This window comes from Balaenoptera ricei, chromosome 8 (genome assembly GCF_028023285.1).
Source record: "Balaenoptera ricei isolate mBalRic1 chromosome 8, mBalRic1.hap2, whole genome shotgun sequence".
In the NCBI taxonomy this organism is placed as follows: domain Eukaryota; kingdom Metazoa; phylum Chordata; class Mammalia; order Artiodactyla; family Balaenopteridae; genus Balaenoptera; species Balaenoptera ricei.
In genome coordinates, this window is record NC_082646.1 from 51651237 (window position 1) to 51679105 (window position 27869).

Here is a 27869-nt window from a genome sequence, read left to right on the forward strand (position 1 = left end):
AGGAAGAACATTCTTTGACATAAATCACAGCAAGATCTTTTTTGATCCACCTCCTAGAGAAATGGAAATAAAAACAAAAATAAACAAATGGGACCTAATGAAACTTAAAAGCCCTTGCAAAGCAAAGGAAGCTACAAACAAGACGAAAAGATAACCCTCAGAATGGGAGAAAATATTTGCAAACAAATCAATGGACAAAGGATTAATCTCCAAAATGTATAAATGGCTCATGCAGCTCAATATTAAAAAAACAAACAACCCAATCCAAAAATGGGCTAAAGACCTAAGTAGACATTTCTCCAAAGAAGACATACAGATGGCCACGAAGCACATGAAAAGCTGTTCAACATCACTAATTATTAGAGAAATGCAAATCAAAACTACAATGAGGTATCACTTCACACCAGTTAGGATGGACATCATCAGGAAATCTACAAACAACAAATGCTGGAGAGGGTGTGGACAAAAGGGAACCCTCTTGCACGGTTGGTGGGAATGTAAATTGATACAGCCGCTATGGAGAACACAGTATGGAGTTTCCTTAAAAAACTAAAAATAGAATTACCATATGATCCAGCAATCCCACTACTGGGCATATACCCATAGAAAACCATAATTCAAAAAGACACATGCACCCCTATGTTCATTGCAGCACTATTTACAATAGCCAGGTCATGGAAGCAACCTAAATGCCCATTGACAGATGAATGGATAAGGAAGATGTGGTACATATATACAATGGAATATTACTCAGCCATAAAAAGGAATGAAATTGGGTCATTTGTAGAGACTGTCATACAGAGTGAAGTAAGTCAGAAAGAGAAAAACAAATGTCGTATATTATCACATAGATGTGGAATCCAGAAAAATGGTACAGATGAACCGGTTTGCAGGGCAGAAATTGAGACACAGATGTAGAGAACATATGGACACCAAGGGGGGAAAGTGGGCGGGGGGGGGGGGGGGGGGTGGGATGAATTGGGAGATTGAGATTGACATGTATACACTGATGTGTATAAAATGGATAACAAGAACTTGCTGTATAAAAAAATTAATTAAATTAAATTTTTTTAAAAGATGTTAAAAAAAAATTAAAAATTAAAAAAAATAAAAATCTTTCCTAAAATGTGCTTTGCCTTTAAGGAAAATATGCAGGATGATTTTTCTAATCTGATTATAAAATATTACTTTTGCTTATACCCCAGCTTTCATAATGTTTTTAAACAATATTTCACCAGTCATGAAAGCTTTAGGGCAAATGGTGCAACTATAAAAATTAACTCTGTACAATGGTTATGGTTTTATTTAACAGAATTGCTAAAAGTATTCCTTTTGTAAGTAACTGCTCTTTAAAAATCAAAGTACAACAGGAAGCAGAAGCAAATACCTCTCATCATGGATGGTATATACAACTTAACAGGGAAGTTTTCTGCAAAAATATTATGAAATAAAGGAAAACAAGAGGGGTAATTTATTTTCTTTTACTTTGGAGATGAGATGATGATTAGAAGGTATGAATATGAAAAGTGAGAGCATATGTGAGAGCAAGATTTAACTGCTTCCTTGTTTGTCTTTTTGAGAAATTCAGACAAAAGCAAATTGAGTAACATGGTTATTACATTATTATATTTGATATGTGAATAAGGAAAAACTCCAAATATTTCAAGCTAATCAAGATTAGATTGAAACTAATCTATAGTTGATTTATGTTTGTGGGAAGAAAATTATTTCATTGGTCTGTTTGATTCCTTTTATCAAGGATATTAATATTATATAGGGATCTCAGATGTGTAACTAATTCCAAGATTTTTTCTCCAGAGAAGAGAGCTAAGAGAGAGTTTTACAAAGAATACACACTAGATGCTGGCAATTAAATCCAAGGCCGTATGTTATAGCCTCAAACAAAGCCCCTCACTTTGCAAGCCAGGTTATGTTTAGAGACCTTTAGAATGTTCAGTTAAGCGCCTTGCAGGCAATCTTGGGAGGCTGTAGACACAGCATAACATAACATAAACATCTGAGGCTTACCAAGAGCTGTTACTGCGTCCACGGAGTCTCCGCTGAGTAAAGAAATATTCAGTGCCTTCGCTTATCCTGTAATAAAGTCTGAATTCCTTAGCCTGGCATCCATGTTCCTTCACAATCTGCCTCAGTCTTCTAGTTTTCCTTGACACAGATCCTACACTCCATTCAAGCTGTGATGCTCCCTGTTCTCCAAGCACATCTTGCATACGCTCCCCTCTGGCCCTGGGCTCATGCCATGTACTGAAATACCATCCACTTTCCCTTCTACTTAATTAGTTTCTACCCATCCATCAAGGTCTAGCTCAGAGTCTATCTTCTCCATGACTTAATCATTTTTTCTTTAATGAGGAGATTTCTCATTATCTACAATACTCAGTTGATGCTTAACATATGTGGCCTTGCATTGTTGATTTATTATTTTATGGATATGTTTCCAGAAAGGGTAACTCCCTGGGAAAAGAAGTGAGTTAGCATTTACTGAGCACTTGCTGTGTGATCCTAATACATATTTTAATTCATCCTTAAACTGCCATAAAATAGGTATTATTGTTCACAATTTACAGCTGAGAAAATAAGACAACAAAAAATTCCACCAAGGTGATCAGCTGTTAATTGATAGGACTGCCTTCAACCCTCCATCTATCTAGCCCCAAGCCCATATAGTTTTTTCCAGTATCACAGCATACCATACTATCCCCATCTAATAAAATTCTTTTTATCTCACACAGTACCAACCACAGTATATTTAGTATATACTCAATATCTGTGTGGGAACTATTTTGCTGAAGTCAGCCTACCCTCTGCTGCAGAAAGTCTAGAGCATAGGTCCTCCTCTTTAATGCCAGAATTCTTGTGTATTATCTTAGTATCATGTCCTCATAATAGCAGTTCAACAAAACCCCTTTATCTTTGTGTATCTATATGATGTCCAGTAATCTGTTTAACTGATTGACTAATTGACCAAATTAACTAATTACTTGAATGAGGCATACACTGCACTACAGTCTTCTGAGGAGCTAGCTCATTTATATATAAGACACCAGTCCTAATCAACCAGCAGCTTTGAAGCCTTCTGTGGTTGACCTCCAAGCTGTCACCTTCACTATGCCCCCTCTTCATGCTTAGGCTAATACGCTTCTTCCCATCCTGCTGAAAAGTCTCTTTGATCCTCATCACTATTTTTTCCTTAACAACATTGCTCACGTGACTACAGCTGCATTTATAGAGAAAGAAAGAAAAGAGGGCTCAGGGAGAGTAGCTGGCTCTTTATGCATGACCTCAGAGGGTAACAGTCCCTTACTAGATTATCACGATAGTAAATCTGAGACTTACGTCTACGTGCTCTGAAACTCAATTTCTGTCAGTGTATCCAGGGGTGATCAAGCTTATATGCCATAATGCCAAGTTACGAATGTACAATAAGAAATGGATCTGCTCAAGATACCAGAACGTGCTGTTTAGCACATTCACTCCTATTAGGAAAAACACTATGGAGAGACATATTTTTATGAGCATGTGGCTTGGTGAGCCTGGACTCTTAGAGAAGGAAATCAGCCAGCCAAATGACCTTAATGGCTGCTGTCATTGAGCTAGATGGCCAAATGAGCCCATCTTGTGGGTTACCCCCACCAGCCAGCACATTTAATTTTTTTTTTTTTTTTTTGGCTGCGCCATCGCAGCACATTTACATCAGCAACCTGGAGCCAGAGCTGGAGGGCGCCTCTGCCCCATAACGCTGCAGCTACATTGCCGCGTTCCTTCTCCTAGCACACAGGAAGGCTCTCCCTCTCTTCTCCCAATTTATTCAGTTTTGTGAATTCTATTCCTAAAGTACAACTTCTTCCACATTCAAACATGCCTTGAGAAAACAGGCCCTTTGAGCCAAGGTGAGGTCAGATATGTAAACTTGACATCGTTGAGGAGCTATTCTGTGCTTTATCCTTTTGTTTAGGGTATAGCCTTTCAGGGTCCTGATTCTTGGCAAGGGTCTCTGATCTAACGCCCACCTCAGGGCCCACACAGTCCTACCCTCCAGGCAGCAATCAACTCCGGACACTGGAAATCTACAAAAGCTGTTCAGTCCACTGCTCGTCTCAGTACTTGCCTTCTTCTCTGAACTTGTACCCCTTTGTTTTTGGCCTCTAAGGATTTCTCTTACTTGCAAGCTTTGCCAGTCATTTAAAACTTTTTTATAAGCATTCTATTCAGAATTTTTAGCTGCTTTGTAATGAGAGGGGTTTTTAGGACATCTAATCTGCCAAATGGCTGGCAATAGGATCTCAATGTATACTTTTCTTTAATACTTTTCTCTTGTCTAGATGCTTCTAGCTCATTGCCTACTCTGAATTTTATCACTCCTCCTTGACGCAAACATTATTTCCTGCTGGGTTATTACTCAAGCAAGGAACCTGCCCCACAGAGGGCATGCCCAAGTTCTCCCACATCCTTAGAGAGGTGGAACTAGAATTCAATATCATTTCATCCTACCCCTCACTTGTTTTTTCTTTATTCATACAATATATTTTGTGTGTTTGTGTGTGTGTGTGTCTATCTTATAGGCTCAGTCCATACTAGTTCCCAACATTACAAAAACAAATAAACCATGGTCTTTATCCTTCAGGACCATACACATTCACAGAATAGATAAGTAAGCAAAGTAGTTTCATGACAGTAAAGGTAACAATAGTGGTATGATCAATGAAAAATAATGTGGTTTCAAAAAAGGAGAAGTGGTCAGTTTTTCTAGAGGCAAGGGGGGATAAGGAAACAGAGAGGAGACAGCACCAGGCCTCATTCTTGAAGGCCAAGTGGAAGTAGAAGTTCATTATACAGATGAGGATGCAGGAGAAGGCATCTTTCTAGCCAAAGAGAACAGCCCAGTGCTGGAGAACAGTCTGGGCACAGACAATAAGACATGGAACAACCTGGTGTGAGGAACAACTCTCACCTGGAGAGTTGGAACTGGGGTGCAAGGCTGGAACGCGGGGTGCAAGGAAGCATGGTGGAGTTCAGCATTAGAGAGGTAGTTGAAGGTCAAATGATGGGGAACTTTGGATATCATGCTTAGAAGTTTAGGCTTTATCCTGAAGGCATACGGATCCCCGGAAGGCTTTTGAGCAAAGGAGTAATATGGTCAGAGACGTATTTTATTAGAAAGATGACTGGAAACATTTTCACAGCTTACTTCCCACTGCACCACACAGCCTCTCACTGTGGTGGATATTTTGGGAGTTGACTGGAGTGACTTCACACACCTCAGATGTTCAAAGCTCAAGGAACATCCTACTAATGGCCGTGAGAAAGCCTTCGGGTTTAAGTAGTCACCTCTTTTTTTTTTTTTTTTTTTAATCCTGTACCCTCTTAAGCCATGTGGTTTAAGGAGAAAAAATTAGCCCATAGCACCCTGCTTCCCTCTGCTGCAAACATCCCAGCTGGCCGAGAGCATCCTGAGACTCCCGCTAAACAAGATGCTGCTGCTGATCAGCCACAGCTGGGAGCAGATCAGGCCGGCATCTCCCCAGCTGTTCAGCATCCAAAGGTTTCTATAATTAAAAGGCTTTTTATATCACATTACAGGAAAAGTAAAACTGCATAAGTGAATGTAGCACATTTCATCCAGGTGATGATAAAAAGACAAAACCTTTTTAGAAGAAGACTGGTCACTCTTTGCTCTTGGCTGCTTTAGCTTATTGTGCACGTGTTTCTGACCAAGCACTTGTCCCGTTCCTGGGCTCTTATAACTGTTGGTTTACATGTGGCTCCTCCCACCCCAGGCTCTTTAATGTTTGTATTCACAGTGCCTGACACAATGTTGGTACTCCACAGATGTTTGTTTACTGAAAGTTTGGATACATAAATAAAATAAATACTTTTAAGTGGATAGGTAAGTTTTTTTTTTAATATAGATATAGATATTAGGAGTAACCAGGTTCCATCTTCTATAGATTCCAACTGAAAATCTAATATGAAAGCTGAAATTAATAGACAGCACCTACTATGTACCAGGTATTGGGGACAAAAATCAAATGACATGTTCCCTGCTCTCAAGCTGATCATTCTAGCTAGAGAGGGAGACAGTTTGCCAACTCAGTGTCATAAGCATTATGATAGATACGAGGATAAAATGCTAGGGGAGGCGCCCATCACAGCCTCGAATGGGAAGGTTGAAGAGACTGTCAGGGACAGTTTCCAGGAGATCATGATTCTTGAGCTCAATCCTGAATGAGGAACAAGAGTTAGAATTGTGTTCCACTGTTCACATCTAATAATGTAGAATAATGACTACTAATGGGTTCCTAGGCCATCCGAACTCTGATGAATGACAAGAAACTTAGAGCTCAAATCACTTTAGTATGAAACGTATTCACTTCTTTATAAATTGGCGGTGTGTGCTCATTTATTCAATCATCAGGTGTTTATTGAGCATTCTTCTAGGTATACTGGGGATACCTAGAAATATAAACCACGACACCACACCTTCAATAGATTATAATCTCTCTGGAGGCCACAATGCCCTCATGCACGGAGAAGTGCTTGGAAATGCAAGGCGTTAGTTCATCAGATCCAACGTCATTGGCCTAGGCAATAAATATGCAGAAGTGAGAGCTGTGGCTCAAAATTTTGGGGAATGGGCCATCATGACGAAGGTGGACCATGAGCAAGTCTAATATAAAAGGAAAAATTAAGACAAAAGGGAAATATACAAGAAAAGGATATTTCAGCATGAGACAACTTGGAAGGACAGAGACGGGACTGAGTGTGGAATATTAAATCAGTTTAAAGTTACAGAGAATTACCATGAGCCAAGTACCACAGTGAGCATCATGGAGAAGACAAACATGGAGCAGACACCGAATGTGCCATCAAACTGCGAACAGTACAGAGTCTCACTGGCAGCCCGTAGCTGATCCACAGCAGAGACATGTGGGTGTGACCTGCACCATACTTTTATTTATTTTATCATTGTCAGCTTAAAATTCTGGAAATTCACATAAAATCTAGATTCTTATCTTTAGAAATTGGAGAATCTGGCAATACTAGTCGGTGTTCCTGCTTGGAACAATTGGCCAGAGCTGAGCAGAAGCTACCCTTAGAGGGGACATATCCTCAGTTTGTTACAGCCCCTGCTCAGCCTGCTTCACTCGTTTATGTCATCTGCCCTATCCCTACGGACTATAGATTTTTCCATCCCAATTAAAATCTAGCAAAAAAGAAAGATATTTGCAAAAATAATTATAACTTGAAGTAGAAGGTAAAGTGAGGTCTAAATCACTGTGGGAGTTGATTTGTTCATTCAGTAACTATTTCCTGAGTTCCTGGTTGTCAGGCGTCTTGCTCCTGCTGGAGAATTGCTGGTGCCTGAACTCCCGGAGTTCACAGTCTATTGAGGCAGAAGGATATATGAGCAAACAATCACTGCACAATGTAATAAATGCTACAACGTTATGTGTACAAGACACAGTGTGGACCCACGGAGCAAGTGATCGCCTGTGTCTGGAGGGTCAGAGAGTTTGAACTGGGTTTTGAGATGGCCTAAGCCAAGAAATGGAGATATGAAGCAACATGTCAAACTCAAGGAAGCACAGGAGTTTGATATGGCTGGAGCCAATTAAGCAGGGAACTAAGAGAATCAGGTGTCATTCTAGTGGAAAGAACGTGTTTGGAACATTGAAACTAGAATCAAAGAATCTTCAAATTAGGAGACTATCCTAAAAGTCCAAGCCTGAACTAGAGAGAATGGAGATGTTGCATGGAAACCATGACGTTCAGAGAGAGCAGAGTGCAAGGCAACATATAACGAAGGACTGAAGTTTGTGGTTCAAATGATAGAAGCCAAGGGCAGTTAAAGTGAATCTTTGAGCGTCAATAATTCTGGAAACTATATTCTGTAAATATATTGTGATACCTTTTTAAAATTCAGGTCCTCCTCTGGCTTACACAAAGTATATTTTAGCTTAGTGTTTTAAATTTCCATTGTGTAAGTTCTCTCTCCATTTAATGGGCAAAACACTTAACTTGTAGTAAATTGACTGGCTCTATCAAAACAATGAGATACCAATACATACCTGTTATTTGGCAAAAATCTAGAACACCGTCAACACCAAATGCTGGTGAAGAATTCTCATTCATTGCTGGCGAGAATGCAAAATAGTACAGCCACTTTGGAAGACAGTTTAGCAGTTTCTCACAAAATTAAACATACTCTTACTGTATGATCCAGCAATCACGCTTCTAGTATTTACCCAAATGAATTGAAAATTTACGTCCACACAAAAACTTGCACATGGATGTTTATAGCAGCTTTCTTTATAATTGCCAGAACTTGGAAGAAACCAAGATGCCCTTCAGTAGGTGAATGAATAAATAAGCTGTGGTATAGCCAGACCATGGACTATTATTCAGCACTCAAAAGAAATGAGCTATCAAGCCGTGAAAAGACACAGAGGAATCTTAAATGCCTATTACCAAGCGAAAGAAGCCAATCTGAAAAGGCTACATACTGTAGGATTCCAACCATGTGACACTCTAGAAAAGGCGAAACTATGGAGACAGTACAAAGATCAATATTGCCAGAGGTTGTGTGGAGAGTGGGATGAATAGGTGGAACACAGGGGATTTTAAGGTCAGTGAAACTACTTTGTATGATACTATAATGATGGATACATGTCATCATACGTTTGTGCAAAGCCACAGAATGGACACCACCAAGAGTGAAGCCTAATGTAAAACATGGACTTTGAGTGATAAGGATGTGTCAGTGTAGGTTCATCAACTGTAACAAACATAGCCCTCTGGTGGGGGATACTGAGAGTGAGGAAGGCTATGCATGTGTGGCGGCAGGATGCTTATGGGAAATCTCTGTACCTTCCTCCTAATTTTGTTTGAACCTAAACTGCGCTTAAAAAACTGTCTCAGAAAAACAGAACTACAATACGACCCAGCAGTCCCACTACTGGGCATATACCGTGAGAAAACCATAATTCAAAAAGAGTCACGTACCACAATGTTCATTGCAGCTCTATTTACAATAGCCAGGACATGAAAGCAACCTAAGTGTCCATCGACAGATGAATGGATAAAGAAGATGTGGCACATATATACAATGGAATATTACTCAGTCATAAAAAGAAACGAAATTGAGTTATTTGTAGTGAGGTGGATGGACCTAGAGTCTGTCATACAGAGTGAAGTAAGTCAGAAAGAGAAAAACAAATACTGTATGCTAACACATATATATGGAATCTAAAAAAAAAAAAGATACTGAAGAACCTAAGGGCAGGACAGGAATAAAGACGTAGACGTAGAGAATGGACTTGAGGACACGGGGAGGGGGAAGGGTAAGCTGGGATGAAGTGAGAGAGTGGCATGGACATATATATATACTACCAAATGTAAAATAGCTAGTGGGAAGAAGCCGCATAGCACAGGGAGATCAGTTCAGTGCTTTGTGACCACCTAGAGGGGTGGGATAGGGAGGGTGGGAGGGAGACGCAAGAGGGAAGAGATATGGGGATATATGTATATGTATAGCTGATTCACTTTGTTATGAAGCAGAGACTAACACATCATTGTAAAGCAATTATACTCCAATAAAGATGTTAAAAAAAAAAAGTCTCAGTCATAGAAAAAGAGATCAGATTTGTGGTTATCAGAGGTGAAGGGTGGCAAGGAGGGGGAACTGGATGAAGACAGTCAAAAGGTACAAACTTCCAGTTATAAGATAAATAAGTACTAGGGATCTAATGTTCAACATGATAATTAACACTGCTGTATGTTATATATGAAAGTTGTTAAGAGACTGAATCCTAAGAGTTCTCATCGCAAGGAAAAAATATTTTTTATTTCTTTAATTTTGTATCTATATGAGATGATGGATGTTTACTAAACTTATTGTGATAATCACTCCATGATGTATGCGAGTCAAATCATTGTGCTGCACACCTTAAACTTATACAGTATTGTATGCCAATTATACCTCAATAAAACTGGAAGAAAAAAATCTGTCTTGAAAAAGAAGACTAGCTCTGATGTTTACTAGCTGTGTGAACAATAAGCTAGCTTAACTACTAGCTTAAACAAGTTGACTTACCTAAGCATCAGAAAAACAGAACTTCTCATGCTACTATACATAAAACAGATAATCAACAAGGACCTACTGTATAACACAAGGAACTCTACTCAATATTCTGTAATAACCTATATGGGAAAAGAATCTGAAAAAGAATGGATTATATGTATAACTGAATCATTTAGCTGTACACCTATACCTAACAAAATATTGTAAATCAACTATACTCCAATATAAAATAAAAATTAAATTAAAAAAAGTAGAACTTCTAATTTTCCACAGGGTTTTGATCCTCTGACAAGAAAAATATACATTAAAACAGTTTATTTTTATTTTTTTATTGAAGTATAGTTGATTTACAGTATTATATTAGTTTCAGGTATACAACATAGTTATCCAATGTTTTTATAGATTATACTCCATTTAAAGTTTATAAAATATTGGCTATATTCCCTGTGCTGTACAATATATCCTCATAGCTTGTTTATTTTATACATAGTAGTTTGTATCTCTTTTTTTTTTTTTTTTTTTTTTTTTTTTTTTTTTTTTAAATTTATTTATTTATTTATTTTTGGCTGTGTTGGGTCTTCGTTTCTGTGCGAGGGCTTTCTCCAGTTGTGGCAAGTGGGGGCCACTCTTCATCGCGGTGCGCGGGCCTCTCACTGTCGCGGCTTCTCCCGCTGCGGAGCACAGGCTCCAGACGCGCAGGCTCAGTAGTTGTGGCTCACGGGCTTAGTTGCTCCGCGGCATGTGGGATCTTCCCAGACTAGGGCACGAACCCGTGTCCCCCTCATTGACAGGCAGATTCTTAACCACTGCACCACCAGGGAAGCCCAGTAGTTTGTATCTCTTAATCCCATATCCCTATTTTCGCCCCCCCCACTTCCCTCTCCCCACTGGTAACCACTAGTTTGCTCTCTATATCTGTGAGTCTGTTTCTGTTTTGTTATCTTCATTTGTTTGTTTCATTTTTACATGAAAACCCTTTAAAATCTTCCATATAATGTAATGGGTTATTAGTATAAGAAGTTTAAATTAGAAAAAGCACATCATTTGGAGTGTGCTTTGGACATTTTATTTGCATACCATTTTACAGATTTATTTCTTTGCATTTCTCCCTTTTATTAAAATAAACATCCTAATTTACTCTGATATAAAATTCTATTTTTAAAAAGACATTTAAATTTCAAGAGTTGAGAAGTTTCCAAGTAATTTGGTTTAAAAGTCTTGTCCAAGGAAAATAAATAAAAACTACCATCACTCAAGAATGATGTGCTTTATGCACAGGGTCACTAACAAAATGCCCCTGCATGGGTTACATAGATATGTAATGGGGTCTGATGTTTCATAATAATCTTTAAAGCTGTATTCTTTCTGCAGAGAGCATTTTGCATATTAAACGTGTAAGGATAATCCTTACTTCCAAAGAAATTTTGTTCTCTCCCATTTTTCTATTAAAATATCAGGCTCCCTCCATAAAGTTTTCATTTTCTCATTTTTGATAAAAACTTGAGTACAAGAAATACTTTCCTCTTAACTTTGCAAGAAGTGCAAATGCGATGCAACTTATAGATTTTTGTCTGAGAAACATGAGGGAAAGGTAAGACTAGAGAATGCAAGGCAAGCTAGAGAATGAATGCCCCATCTAAAGAGGGCCATGTTCTAGACAACTGTTGCTATGCAATGAGATTAAGAGCCAGTATTCATAGAATGTCTGGGGTTTTCTTCATGTAAAGCCATAAATCCACATTTTATGTAAATTTTCATAATTTTAAACATGAGCAACTAATTCAAAAATTTGTAAACACTGTGGGTCAAATTAAGCCTCCAACTTATCAACTGACAATCTCTGGAATATATCGTACTTTGGACTCTGGGATTTTGAAACAGAAAATGTGTCTTAATCCTGCCTTTGCTACTTACTAAACTCAGTAAAAACTTGGGCAAGCAGTCTTATTTCACTAATCTAAAAAGTTGTCAAAATAATTTCTTCATCAGGTTGTTTACTTTTTGCAATATTTTGTTATAAAATTTTTCAAATATAAAGAAATTTAAAGAATGTTATAATGGACATCCATATACTTGCCATCTAGATTCTGCTTTTAACATTTTACTATGCTTGCTCTATTCAATCTATCCAATCATCAATCCATCTTCCTTTTAGGATTGGTTTCAAAGTAGTTGCAGACATCAGTATACATCCTTCATTAGATTGTTTTGAGGAATAAATGGAATGATGTGCAGAAAGCATCAAGCACGATATTTAGCATACAGATAAAGAGTCATAATAGCCCCCTTCCTTCCATCTGTTTATTATCTGTAGCTTGAATGTCATTGGTCCCACTAAGAGTGTGTGTTTTATATTGGGGGAAGAAGGATATTTTTATAATAACTTTTTTGTCAAAAATCCTCTTGGCCCCTACCTTCACAATGTATCTAGAAGCTGGACTTCCAGTATCAGCCAAAACAGAGTATCCCCATTCCTCTCTAATCCTCCCTCTTGTTATAAAAGCAAAAACAACTTTAGACATAATAAAACAAACAAACATAGCAACACTCTAAAAAGCTGGAAAGGAGTCAGACTGGCTTGGACAGGAATGACACTGATGTGAGTTATCTGGATTTTCTTTCTGCTTCCCATGTATCCTGGACGGGGCAGTAGAGAAGCCTATACCCTGAAACCGCCAACAGGCACAGATAAAAAAGCCTCGGGGTTTCCCTGGTGGCGCAGTGGTTGAGAATCTGCCCGCCAATGCAGGGGACACGGGTTCGAGCCCTGGTCTGGGAAGATCCCACATGCCGCGGAGCAACTGGGCCCATGAGCCACAATTACTGAGCCTGCGCGTCTGGAGCCTGTGCTCCGCAAGAAGGGAGGCTGCGATAGTGAGAGGCCCGTGCACCGCGATGAAGAGTGGCCCCCGCTTGCCACAACTGGAGAAAGCCCTCGCACAGAAACGAAGACCCAACACAGCCATAAATAAATTTTTAAAAAAAACAAAAAAAAAGCCTCAAGAAAAGCCTGCTCCCTGTAACCAAAGGACTGGGAAAAGGGTAGTCTAATAGAAATGGGAACATTTTAGTAATACTGGCCCTACTCTAGCCAAATACCAAAGAATAAACTGTCCACTCACCATTGTGGTACCATGTAGATAGCTAGATTTCTGGCCCCACCAGAGACAGTTAGGAGAAGCAATTATAAGATGGCCCTTCATTTCCTGCACTGGACTGGTGACAGTGGTCCAAACAAGAACTGAACTTCCATCCCCATTCTTCAGCAAAAAGGCAGAATAAGATGGTATGAGGTGTTGCTGGTTGACACTCCACTTTCAGTGGAAAGCTGAAGTTACATCTTTACCCAGCAGCAACAAGCTGGAATGAGGTTAGCATTCTATTCCCCTACTCCTGGTATTGGCAGGGACCAGCTGGAAGCTGGACTTCCACCCCCTGGCAGTGGCAACAGATAGAAGGAGGAAGAAGGAAGTGGCACTCAGTGGCAAACCACTTTACCTACCAGGGTAGTGTCAGTGGGACTCAGTGGGGGGTTGAACTTCTAGCCCCACCCAGAGGCAAAGAGGCAAAACAAGGTGGTTCAAGGTGGTGCTAGTCAACATGCTACTTTCTCTCCACCATTGGTGTCAGTGGGTCCAATGGGACCTGAGCCTCTACCCCCACCAAGTGACAGGCAGGTAGAATAAGTCAAATGTTAGCTGGTACCCCACTTTCTCTCCTCCCTGGTGTCACTGGGGCCAAATAGGGAGCTGAATATCCATCTCACTTGGATCTACACCTAAACCAATCCACTACGTGGAAAAGACTAAGATTAGATAGGATCCAGTGCCTCACAACATAACACCCAAAATGTCCAGTATACAATAAAAAAATTGCTTCTCGTACCAAAAACTAGGAAAATCTCAACTTGAATGAGAAAAGACAATCAACAGATACAAACACTGAGATAACACAGATGTTGGAATTATCTGTCAAGGATTTTAAAGTAGCCAGCATGCTTCAGTGAGCAATTACAAACACACTTGAAATAAATTTTTTTAAAAAAAGAAAGTCTCAGCAAAGGGATAAAAGATATAAAGAAAAACCAAATAGAATGTTAAAGCTTTAAAATAACCAAAATTTTAAAACTCACTGAATGGGCTCAATAGCAGAATAAATATGACAGAAGAAAGAATCAGTCAATCTGAAGATAGAAAAACAGGAATTACTCAATCTGAACAGAAAAAGAAAATAGATGGAAATGTATCCACTGTTCGCCACTTCCTCTAATACCACCCTGGTCCAAGGCACTATTATATTTTGCCAGAATATAGCAATACCCACATAACTGGTCTCACTTCTTTAAACTTTGCCCCTCAAATCTATTTTATACCAAAGTAATCGTTTAAAAATGTAAATCAGATCAAGTAATTCTTCTTCTCAGTGGATCCCCATTTCTCTCAGAGTAAAAGTCAAAGTTTTAAAATGGTCTACAAGTCCCTTCAGGATTTATCCCCTGTTGCCTCTCTGCCTGTTGTAGTCAAAATTATGAAATGGCCCCATGATCTCCACCTCCTGGTGTTACTCCTACAGTTACCTTACACGGAAAAGGGATTTTGCAAATGTAATTAATGTTATTAATCAGTTGATCTTAAGGTGAAGAATTATCTGGGTGGGCCTAACCTAATCACATGAACCTTTGAAAAGCAGAGAGTTAAATCCAGGCTAATTGCAGAAGAACAAGCCAGAGAGATTCCAGATATGAAAAGGATTCAATGTACCATTTCTGGCTTGAAGATAGATGGGAAGGAAAATGCGTGGCCTCTAGAAGCTAAGACCTCCAACTGGCAGCCAGCAAGAAAACAGGGACCTCAGTCTTTGTTAAGACTAATGGTTAATTTTATATGTCACTTGACTGGGCCACAGGGTGCCCAGATACTTAGTTAAACGTTATTCTAGGTGTGTCTGTGAGGAAGTTTCTGGACAAGACTAACATTTGAATTAGTGTACTGAGTAAAGCTGATTGTCCTCTCTCGTATGGGTAGCCCCATCCAACCCATCCAAGGCCTGAATAAAACCAAAGGCAGGGTAAGAGAGAATCTGCTCTTTCTTTCCTTCTTTGAGCTGTGTCATTGGTCTTCTAACTTTGGACTCAAACTCTAGCTAGAAGTTATACCATTGGCCCTCCTGGGTCTCCAGCTTGCCAACTATAGATCCTGGAACTTCTCAGCATTCATGACTGCATGAGCCAATTCCTTATGATAAAATATATGTAATACAGTCCTACAACCACAAGAAACTGAATTCTGCCAACAACCTAACTGAATATGGAACCGGGTTTTTCCCCAGAGCTTCCCAATAAAGTTTGGCCTGGCTGACACCTTGATAACAGCCTTAAGAAATCCTAGGCAGACAGCCTAGACAAGCCCACCCAGACTTCTGACCAACAGAACTGTGAGATAATAGTGGGTGTTGGTTTAAACTACTAAGTTTGTGGTAATTTGTCACTCATCAATAGAAAACTAGTACACTGAGTTCATCTTTTACCATTCTCATTCCCTTGTTCACTCATTCAGCCACACTGGCCTCCTAGCTCTTCTTTGACAACACCAGGCACCCTCCCACCTTAGGGCCTCTTTTCTTTCTGGCTGGAATGTTTCCTTTAGATATCATATGACTAGTTTTCTCACCCCTTCAGTCTTTCCTCAGCTGTCACCTTCTCAATAAATCCTGTCCAGGCCCATCCCTGAAAGCACTTATCCTTTTTACACTGGTCTGCTTTTTCTTTTTCTCAAAATATTTATTGCTTTCTAACATGCTATATAACAAACTTATTTATGGCATCTATTTCTTTTTAGTGGTCTACCCCCATCAGAATGTATGCTCGTAATACTAGGGATTTTTGTTTTGCTTACAAACTTTCCGAGTAGCTGGAACAGTTCCTGACATAGTAGGTGCTTACAAAGTATTTGCAGAAGAAAATGAATTAACTCTATGTCAAAATGAAAATGGGGCTTCCCTGGTGGCGCAGTGGTTGAGAATCTGCCTGCCAATGCAGGGGACACGGGTTCGAGCCCTGGTCTGGGAAGATCCCACCTGCCGCGGAGCAACTAGGCCCGTGAGCCACAATTACTGAGCCTGCGCGTCTGGAGCCTGTGGCTCGGCAACAAGAGAGGCCGCGATAGTGAGAGGCCCGTGCACCGCGATGAAGAGTGGCCCCCGCTTGCCGCAACTAGAGAAAGCCCTCGCACAGAAACGAAGACCCAACACAGCCATAAATAAATAAATAAATAAATAAATAAATAAATAAATAAATAAATAACTTTTAAAAAAAATGAAAATGAATTAACTATTAATACATAGCATTATTACATATTACTTATAGTCCAAGCTCTGATGTGCATTGTAAATCCTTCCTCATAATAAGGTTAAATATAGATATAATGCATCTCTTTGTGCAAGGAAATATGATAGCAAATAACAAAATCTGTGTAATCATTACTATAAAAATATATTGGCTGGCTCTTTGCCATTCTTACAACATTAAGAGCAGGAAAATAGAAGAGGAACCTTTAATGATTGGAACTGAGATATCTGGGAGAGGAGGGTGGGTGATACAAAAAGCACCTTGGTCAAACCTAAGGCTTGCAGAATACATTTTGTGAAACTACTGATAGAGAAAATTCAACTAGATGACTTCTAAGATCCTTTACAATTCTACATTCCATATTTCTCCAGCTTCTACACAAACTCAATGAACGGTTGCCTTAAGATTGCATCTCTCATCCTTTTATTGATGATCATCAAATCTGAATTTGCAGTCCTCTCTGAGAACCTAAATTCCTATCCATTGTCTCTAACTGCTTCTGCACATCTCCACAAGGATGTCCCACTAGTACCTGGAACTGAGCATTTCAAAATCATACTCATTCTCATGACCCACCCACCCCTCTTTTGCCAGTTACTTAGATGTTCTTCCTTCCTCCTCCTCCAATACCTGAATCAATCTCTGGACCCTCTGTTCCTCCCTTCAAATTACCTCTCTCATGTTACCCTTTCTTTTCATTATCACTGCCATCACTTTTGGGCAGGCTGTCACTTCCTCAAACGTGGATTACTTGGACAACATCCTCACTGGTTTTCCTGTCTCCCATCATATCTGCACTTCCAACTCCATCAATCCTATTATGGTCATTTGTTAATCTTCCTAAAATGGATTTAAATATTCTTCGTGCCTCAAAATCTTCCAGTGAGTCCCCACTGCCTACAGAGTAAATTTTAATTAACAATCAAACAGACGACAAACCCACAGGCTGGCATGTAAGATCTTTCATGGTCTGGCCAATTCAGTCTAGTCTCTTGTCCCCCAAATTCTCTCCCTCTTTTTGGATACATCCATCCTACTGAATACTACTGTGGTGCTCATTACAAGAACAGATGTTTTAAACAAAAGAAACTTGTAAGTCTAGTTTAAGAAAATGTTTTGGAATTAAGGAATAAATTTGCATGGTATTTTGGCATTTGTTACGGTGAGGAGTTCAGACATCTGCCCTGATATTAGCATCTTTTTGATATGCAAATTTATCATAATTGGGGAGGCCATTTTCACAGGTAATGAGTTGCTGGTGTCATATATCCTGGTGAAAGTAAAAGCAATGTAAATCTTGAGTGGGCCACCCTATGAACTGTGCTCTCCACTTGTTTCTACAGGGAGCCCCGCAAGGTAGTCCTGCACAAAGGCTCCACTGGCCTGGGCTTCAACATCGTGGGCGGGGAAGATGGAGAAGGTATTTTTGTATCCTTCATTCTGGCTGGTGGACCAGCAGACCTGAGTGGGGAGCTCCAGAGAGGAGACCAGATCCTATCTGTGAGTATTTCTTCTTAATCTTTATTCCCTCCATGTCTGACACCATTTGAGAGAAAGTCACTCCCAGTTATAACTCCAAAAGCACCTTAATTACAAAGGAAAAGTGGAGGAGAGCATTATGGCTTCAGGTGCATGTTGTAATTTAAATGGTGTTCAGGTGTTTGAAGCGTGTTACTTCCCTCAGATACAGGTAAAGGTGCTAGTGTTTTCATTTAGATTTTCTGAGACATATTTGCGTCCAATAGAACATTGAGAAGCATGCATTTTTTAGGTATATTACTTATTTTTCAAAATGCCAAATTTCTTTCAAAATCCAACACTATACTCTAAAAACTGTGTCTTTATGATGTATATAGTTTGTTGCATATAACTATGGGAGAATAATGTATAAAATGGCGCTATATACAATTTGGTGACATTGGTAAGTGGTAGCGGCATCACCATTTACCTAAATACAAAAATTACTAGAAATGAGTTAATCAGCACTTATTTACCAGGCACTTTATAAAAGTAATTTTTAATTCCCACGATCACCCTGAAAGGTACTGCCCCATGACCAGATGAAAAGAATAAGGTTCAGAGAGTTTAAATAACTTGTCAGAGTTAACCTAACTAAAGAGTCAGAGCTGGGATTTAAATATTCAGTTTTAATGCCCACCACCTACCTCCCCTCATCCCTCCCTCCTTCCTTCCTGCCATCCATCTTTCCCTCCATCTTGCTTTCCCTCCTCCTTTCTTCTCCAAGTCCTTTCTTCTATTTGAATACCTACTGACTGCTTCTTTCTACTACATCAAGCTACCTCCCTGGGATAAACTCTATGATAAGTAGTTAAATCCACTGTGAGTGTTCATGCCCATACTGCAATTTTGGCAATCATGCAAATAATAATAGAGAATTACATAAGGAGCCCAGTTTTATGGCTGAGGTTATGGTTCACAACTCAATGAAGCATTTAGTTTGTGGTTTTCATTGTATACTTAGAAAAATTTGCCTTTGCTTTATAGCTATGGTTTATAGATAGAATTTTCCAAGTGACCTTATATTTGTTAACCATCACTCCAACTCCTACCCATGCACACATGATTTACCTGTATAATGTAGTCAGTTGACCTAAGCAAAGTGTCCAGTGGTCTGCATGCATGGCCCTGCCTTATGTGTTTCTCTGGTTCTCCCACACATGCAGGTTCCTGCTCACTCATCAACTAGCAGATGTCTGGAAAGACTTGAGTATGGGATAAATAGGGTAAGGTCCCATGCCAGGCCTTTGTTCTGTCACCCAATGTCATGCCTTCAACTACTTTGCCCCACCTACTTCTTCTATACTTAAATGATATATATAAGATATAACTTAAAAGGTTTAATAAGCTATTAAACCTCATCACCCATATTTATTTACATACCTGTCTTTCTCTACAAAGTTACAAAAAACTCCCTGAAAGCAAATTCTGTATCGTTTTAATGATTTTGTAACCTCAACATTTAGCACAGTGCCTGACACATAGCAGTCTCTCAAAAACGTTTATTGATGAAAAAGTATTGAATTTAAAATAGTGATGCCTTAAAAAGTCACTATAGGGACTTCCCTGGCAGCCCAGTGGTTAAGACTTCACCTTCCAATGCAGGGGGTGCAGGTTCAATCCCTGGTCAGGGAGCTAAGATCCCACATGCCTCGAGGCCAAAAAACCAAAACATAAAGCAGAAGCAATATTGTTACAAATTCAATAAAAGACTTTAAAAATGGTCCACATCAAAAGAAAAAAAAAAGAACTTTAAAGAAAAAAAGAAAGTCACTATAACCTGGGAGACTGACTCTAAAATACTTTCTAGAACAATACTTCCTCCTCCTGGCTCAAAATCTGTAGACTGGGACGTCCCTTGCAGTCCAGCAGTTAAGACTCCACACTTCCACAGCAGGCGGTGCAGGTTCGATACCTGGTCCAGGACCTAAGATTCCGCATGCCGCACTGTGCAGCCAAAAAAACAACTGTAGACTGGGGGACCACTCTGTCATTTCATCACAATCAGCATTCACATTGTCATAGCACTTTCCCAGACACAAAGCACTTTCACATGCATTGATTCTGGGAATCTTCAAAGAAATCTTAAGCGTCAGGATATGTTATTATTACTCTCACTTTCCGTATCAGGGGAAGGGGATTCAGAATGGCTAACTGATTTGTCCAAAGCTCCACAGCTACTGACTATGACTTTGCACTCAAAAGCAGGTCTCTTGACCCAAAATCAGTGTTCTTTCTCCTCACAGCACAATCTCTCTTCAAAACCTTGACAACGGTCTCATTCAGCACCTTCTTCGTACACATTGCTCTGTGTGCACACCACATTCAGGAGCACACAGAACTATAACAAGCTAATATTTACATGGTGCTTTGAGTCAGACACAGTTATAGCTAATTTAATATTATAACAACCCTGTGCCTTATTATGCTCATTTGAAGGATGAATAAACTGAGGCACAGAGATGATATTAGACTTTTTAACTCTGTTTAAATGAGAAATCCACTAAGCCGTGGGTTTTATTTGTTTTAACCTCTACGTGTGTGGTAGAAAAAGAGATGAGCCAATAACCTTCTTATGGCTCAACAGAGAAAACTCCCAAGTATTTCTGCTTTTAGAAGTAGATGTACCCATTTAAATATTATTGCCAGGACCACAGAGTAAGCAAGGCAAACAATCAGAATTATAGTCTTCTTAGAGATTACAATTCATAGAACATAATAATCTCTGAAGTTCAAATATCATATCTGTCTTTTTTTTTTTTTTTTTTTTTTTTATTTATTTATGGCTGTGTTGGGTCTTCGTTTCTGTGCGAGGGCTTTCTCCAGTTGTGGCAAGTGGGGGCCACTCTTCATCGCGGTGCGCGGGCCTCTCACTATCACGGCCTCTCTTGTCGCGGAGCACAGGCTCCAGACGCGCAGGCTCAGTAATTGTGGCTCACGGGCCCAGTTGCTCCGCGGCATGTGGAATCTTCCGGGACCAGGGCTCGAACCCATGTCCCCTGCATTGGCAGGCGGATTCTTAACCACTGCGCCACCAGGGAAGCCCCATATCTGTCTTTTATGTAAAACAATTGCAAAAATTGTTCAACAATGAAAATATCATCTGCTTTTTGCAATTGAAAAGAAAAAAGGGAAGATTTCTCCTTTTTAGCTTGTAAAAATTTATAAAAAGTGTGGCTAGAAAGTGTCTAGTTTAAAGGCTCAGTATTGGAATTTCATTGGTTTAACACTGCCGGGAAAGAATAAACAGGCTTGAGAAGCTCAAACATTATTACAATATGGAAAGAAAAATGACAGAATAGAATTATTAACAATGGAATATGGAGGATAATATTTTGCACCTACAGCTTGCACTGGACATGTAAGGACAAGTTATAACTTCCTGGAAAACACAAGAACAAAAACTCTAAAAACTGAATACAGGGACTTCCCTGGTAGCGCAGTGGTTAAGGATCTGCCTGCCAATGCAGGGGACACGTGTTCAAGCCCTGGTCTGGGAATATCCCACATGCCGCGGAGCAACGAAGCCCATGCACCACAACTACTGAGACTGCGTGCCGCAACTACTGAAACCCGTACACCTAGAAGCCCATGCTCCACAACAAGAGAAGCCACCACAATGAGAAGCCCGTGCACCGCAACGAAGAGTAGCCCCCACTCGCCACAACTAGAGAAAGCCTGCACTCAGGAACGAAGACCCAATGCAACCAAAATAAATTTTAAAATACCTTTAAAAAAAAATTCAATACATAGGGCTTCCCTGGTAGCACAGTGGTTAAGAATCTGCCTGCCAATGCAGGGGACACAGGTTCGAGCCCTGGTCCAGGAAGATCCCACGTGCCACAGAGCAACTAAGCCCGTGCGCCACAACTACTGATGCCCATACACTGTAGGGGCCGCGTGCCGCAACTGCTGAGCCCACGTGCTGCAACTGCTGAAGCCCATGCACCTAGAGCCCGTGCTCCACAACAAGAGAAGCCACCGCAATGAGAAACCCATGCACCACAATGCAGAGTAGCCCCCTCTCGCTGCAACTAAAAAAAAAAAAGAAAGCCCATGCACAGCAACGAGGACCCAACACAGCCATAAATAATTAATTTAAATAAATAAATAAATTCAATACATAGATTTCTAAGTCATGTAAGATTAATTTGCAAATAAGTTATGCTATGCTAACAATAACATAGTAAGTTTAGAGATGAGAAATAGAATCCCCAGGAAAGAGAGCTGGAAGGTAGATCGCTGCTCTCAATTGGTCTCCATAAAGAAGGAAATTGTATAATAGACAGGTACCTTTCTAATTAGGGATATAATGTTGATCCCTATTTCCCAGAATTTTTCTCCCATATAGACTATAGAATCTTTTTAGATAATTTATTTTATTAATGGCTTACTATGTGCCAGGTTCTGTACTAGGAATTGAAATCTCAAAGATGAATGAGATAAATAGACTAATCTCAAAATGCTTACTGCCTAAAAGCAGATCCACTTGTCCTTCGGTAACCACAAGGGATTGGTTCCAGGACACCCCACTGACAACAAAATCCACTATGCTCAAGTCCCTTATATAAAATGGCATAGCACAATGTATACAGTTGGCCCTCCATATCAGCAGGTTTTGCATCCGTGCATTCAACCAACTGCAAATCCAAGGCCAACTGTATATCAATGCATCTAACATAGGTAGAGACAGAGATGGCAAACTGAGGAAAGAGAAGAGAAAAAGCACTTAGAACAGAGCATGTCACACTCTAAGTACTCAATCAATACTATTACTACCAACTAGTCTGCCTTAAGAATGTGTCTGGTGTTTTTTAAAGTCTGTCAGATAACCATGTCTAAGGAAAGTCTCTTTTAGATAGTTTGAGCCATTCCTTCTTTGGGGCAGGGCTTGGACTAGAGGAGCATTTCCCAAAGTGAGTTCACAGGATATTGGAACAGCAGGATTGCATTAGGTTGCTACTGAGAGAAAGGGTTCCCTAGTGAGCAGGTTTCTTCACTGAAGAGCTTTTCAAAACCATGTTTACCAGTGTACACTGGGAATCTCCTTAGAGGCAGATAAAGTATATGGTTTTTCCCAAACGTATTTGACCACGAAACCATTACATAAGGAGCACCTCATAGGACCCCAGTAGTGGGAAATGCTTGAGTAGATATGTTTACAGTTCCTCTAATTGACTGTTTTCCGACAAGATAGTCACACTCGCCTATACAGAAAAGGCAACCAGCCTTTTACTATGTTTTAAGATTGTGGGCGCCATCTAGTGTTCATATATTGTCTAAACACTTTGCATGGCAACCTGAAGATGGAGGAGGATTCCCAGGCGCCATTGCAAGGATTTATCCTGCACTTCCTCCTCCCCACCAGAGCTACAGAACTAAAGTAGTTAAGATGCCGAAAAAAATCGTCACCTGAGGCCACATTCCATACACGTATTGTGAGTGATCTTTTCTCTCCAGTTTCTCCTTTATGTATTCTATCTCTCAGGGATTTATTACAGAAAGTCTTATCCAATAATTGAACCATCTCCTTGAGGTATCTGTGGAGGAGAATTTAGGGCATTCAGCATGCAATCACGTTAACTAGTACAGTAGTCTCCTCAGGCATTCTTTCTGCAGAGGGAAAGATAGAATTGCTTCTGTTATTATTTGTTTCAGTGCTTTGTTATGAAAAAATGTATATATATGGAGCGGAGCATGCAGAAGCAATACCACTATAAAGAGATTCTTTTCTGCCTCACCAAGCAGTTTTAGTCTGTTCAATCCTCAGGAGTCTAAAAAAGATCACCCTAGCTGACCCTGCAAACTCCAAAACTCACTCTTGATGGACTTTAAGTATTTAACTCACTCTGTTCCAAGATACGTAGTTGGGAATATGTGTGGCCAGAAGTGAAATGTTGCAGCCGTTGCACTGAAGGTAGAATAGGTAATTGTGAATTTTCAAACTGAAATTGAAATTGCATTGTGATTTGGGAGGAGTGAAAATGAGTCACAGCTCATCTGGGTGTTTCACTAATTCTCAGGTTTCCTTCCTATCTTCATGTTTAGAGCCATGCAGAAGGGAAGGGCTTTCTTTGTTAGATCCTTACTGTCAAGTTACTCAACTGGAATTCGAGCACTATATACACTCTTCACCATCCTGGGGTACTGGTAAAGTCACCCTTATATTGTTACCTCAAATGACAACTCTTAATCCCTTCCAGTGAAATCCAGCCCTCCTCCTGCCCACCCCGCCCCACAAACAATAAATAAAGTCCCAAATTATTTCTTTAATTCCCTGAAGTGGTCCTCTTAAAAGCTTACCAATGCCATCCCTTCCAGTGACCATGCCATATGGGCCATGTCCTTCCTCTCCAGCTCTGTCCCCAGCCCCATGGAGGATTCCTGTTTTCATTGTTTTCAGTGCTCAAGGGTTTCTGTTCAAGGGATTGTTTCTCAGCGTTCCTGAAACCTGCCTTCCAGAGAGGCTCTGAGGACTGTGCAGAGGTGAGGACAAGAGCCCTCTCCCCACTATGTGTTGCTTTGTCACCTTGTTTCCAAAAGCACAACAGCTTAAGCTAGAAATCTTACAAAGTCTCTCACCTAATCAGCACATTTAGTTTCTCTCCTCTCATCCTCAACACTTGGAGTCACTCAAACCCCAGCAAAACCTCCGCCCTTCCCTCAGGGACAAGCGTCAGTCCCAGCTCTGGTTATCCTGGCCGGAGAGTGGTGTTTTTTTGGTTTTCTTGTTGTTTTTTTTTCTGGTTGAGCTCCACCTACTCCACCTCTCCCAACAAAAGAAGAGCAACAAGACTCACAGACCAACACAAGTGTAAACACAACAGTATAGATTTCCAAACTGAGATGATTTAACATCTGCATTTGGGTTAACGGGGATTTTACAGCTTCCCCCAAGAAAATGGGTAGACCTGTCCTTTGTAACCAAGGGCCTGTCTTATAATTTTGCTCAAAGAAATAGTATTTGCTGAAGGGAATACTGAACACCTTTAGCTTAAAAGACATTAGACAGGTCAGGGGTTGGGAGGTAATAAATTGGGAATTTGGAATTAACAGATACACACTATTAAATATAAAATAGATATAAACAACAAAGACCTATTGTAGAGCACAGGGAACTATATTCAATATCTTATAATAACCTATAACAAAAGAATCTGAAAAATATATATATGTATACATAAAATTGAATCACTTTGCTGTACACCTGAAACATTGTAAATCAACTACACTTCAATTTTTAAAAAAAGACATTAGACAATATACAATTTTGGTGTGTCCCCACAATGCCCCCTGCTTCTCATCAAGGTTTTGGAAAATTCAGGGTCCTGTATCAGCCAGGGCACCCTACTAAACAACTTGTAAGTGAAATCTAACCAAGTGGAATTGTTGATGTTTTTGAAAAGATGAAGACTTCTTGCCTTAACCCTGACCAGTTAAATTCAGGCTTCTGGCCCAGAAACCACGCGGAGGCTGCCTCCCCAAACCTCTGTGCCTGGTCCAGGCATCGCTCTCTCCGCTGACCCCCATTCTGTCTAGATTCACTGACTCTTCTGGCTCTGGCACTCGCCTCTTAATTTTGAAGCTCACTCAGACATCTCCCCACCTTACTGGATTTGTCTTCCTGTCCAACTCAGAGCCCACACCTTTCTTGCTCAGGGACCACCTCAAATAAAAACAGTGAAGTATGGCCAGTGAAGAGACTTTTCCTCAGCCTCAGCTTCAGAGCCCCACCATCGAGGCTGACCTCTGGCCCACTCACCAGAGGGTAGAGATTCAGCAGGGCCTACTGCAGCCCTATAAATCCTTTTTTCATATTGACTGTCCAGGATACACACACACACATCTCCCATCACATACAAACTTCCAGACTTTGGGAAGAGTGAGCCTTTCAAAAAGCATATGTGATCATGTTGTTTCTCCCCTTAAACTTTCAGTGGCTTTCTGTTGTTGTGAAGATAAAATCCAAAATTCTTGATACGGCCTACAAAATTTCACAGGGTCTGCCCCTTGCTTACCTCGCTGGCCTCTTCCCTACTCTCACTTTCACCCCAACCACCCTGGCTTTTTCTTTCCCTCCCGTCATGTTCAAAATATTTAGCCACTTGGCACGTACAACTTCACAGCAGTCCATACGATGAAGGACCACAGTGCCGCAGCTGCCGGATTGTGGGGAGATGGGGTTCTCTAGACATCACAGTTGTGGGTCACTCGAGAGGACTCAGGACAGCACTTCTCTACAGACAATCCACACAGAAGTGTTTCCTTGTTTTAACAAAAGGAATGGCCGGGTTGATGCATGGTGGGACTTCCTCCATGGGCCTGTGCATGTACTGAAATTTCTCTGCAGAGGAACTTAGAGTGAACCCAAGGCCTTCTAGTACCTAAAAGGGACCAGAGAACTCATGGAGTGCCCCAGGATACACTTAAGAAGCATCCGTATTTTCTGACATAGAATCTGGCTGGTAATACCTGTCAAATGAATAAATTCAATAAACTTTATGGACATAGTAGGGAAGCAAATGTAACATGTACTTTTCTGGTACATTCCTTAAGTACTGCTTATTCAATGTCATTAGCACTATATATATATATATCTTTCACAACTTGTAGACATGCTGCAAAAATAGTACATCGGGAAACATGTAAAGTCAGACCTCTAATAGATAACCCACAGGACAACTACTCAAGGACTCAGCTTTAAGCAGCCTTCAAAAGTCTGAAATTCAGTTCAGTGATACCAATTCCAGCTTTTCTCAAAGTGATATTTCTATATCATACCAGATCTGTGAAATGCTCTATGAAAGAAGAAAGGTTCATGACCAAATAAAGGATCTGAGAATCTCTACAGCAATAAAGAAATGCTGTTAAAGCATTTTCTAACCTTACTTAACTAAAGAATCTTTTTCCCCCTGGAATATGAGTTACTATCTAACTGGACATACTTTTAGAAATTCTGCCTTAAACTAAACTCCGGAAAAACACACGAAGGTGTTTTATTTGGGAGAAGTAACATTTTCACATTAAAATATCATTTGCAGAGCTCAGGGGATGGGGTAGGGAGAGTGCAAACCAAAAACCTAAGACAGAGGAACTATCTTCCTCAATCTAGAAAGAGCTTCCTCAAACAGTAGTGCAAAGCAGAGGGGGCAGGTGGAGCATTAGATAAGGGGTATTCTGTACATACAATTTATTAACCTATTTGCATAAAACCAATCCACAGACATTTCCTAAGCATCCACTAAGCAGCAAAAACTACTGGGCAAAAAAAAATAATTGTGTCCTTAGCGAACATACAACCTCACAAGGGGAGACAGACACATAAATAGGTTATTTCCACAATAACATGGAAAGTGTTAATGGTAAATTCAGGGGATCACATGGGCACAAAGGAGAGACTGTCATTAGCCCAGTCTGGGAAATGTGGGAAGGCTTCTGGAGGAAAAGCTTCCCAAAAAAGACTCCGAGGAAGCAGGAACAGTGGGGAATTAGGAATAAAATGCTTCATATTTTTGAGTATCTGCTTAGCACCAAGTATTATGATTTCACTGAATCCTAACAATAACCTTGTTGGGTTGAAGGCTCAGAGAAATTCAGTAATTTGCCCAAAATCACACAGATAATCAGCAATGACAGTGGCATTTGAACGACCATTGCTTCTGATTTCAAAGCTATGCTCTTTCTGCAATGCCAGCCTTCAGAAAGAAAATGTAACTTGGCAGTTTGCTTATGTCTAAGGCTGTCTGCACTCTAAGTCCAGTTAGTGAGAAAAACATAAATGCCTGAAATAATAAACTATTTACAAGGAGAAATATGAGCCACCATAGGAAGCCATCATACACATAGATTCTAAAATTGAGGAGACTTAGATCCTCCAAAGCTTCCCCTGAGGGCAGGGTCTGT

The 27869-nt window shown here is 40.1% G+C and overlaps 1 protein-coding gene across 11 annotated transcripts in view; it reads left to right on the plus strand.

Moving 5' to 3' along the window:
* Nucleotides 1–27869, plus strand: part of DLG2 (discs large MAGUK scaffold protein 2) — a 2071189-nt gene that overhangs the window by 1685853 nt on the left and 357467 nt on the right. For all 11 annotated transcript variants that reach the window (XM_059930672.1, XM_059930680.1, XM_059930673.1 and 8 more), the window contains one exon: nucleotides 17792–17948. In XM_059930672.1, coding sequence (XP_059786655.1) covers nucleotides 17792–17948 — 157 coding nt within the window. The remainder of the gene's footprint in view (nucleotides 1–17791; nucleotides 17949–27869) is intronic.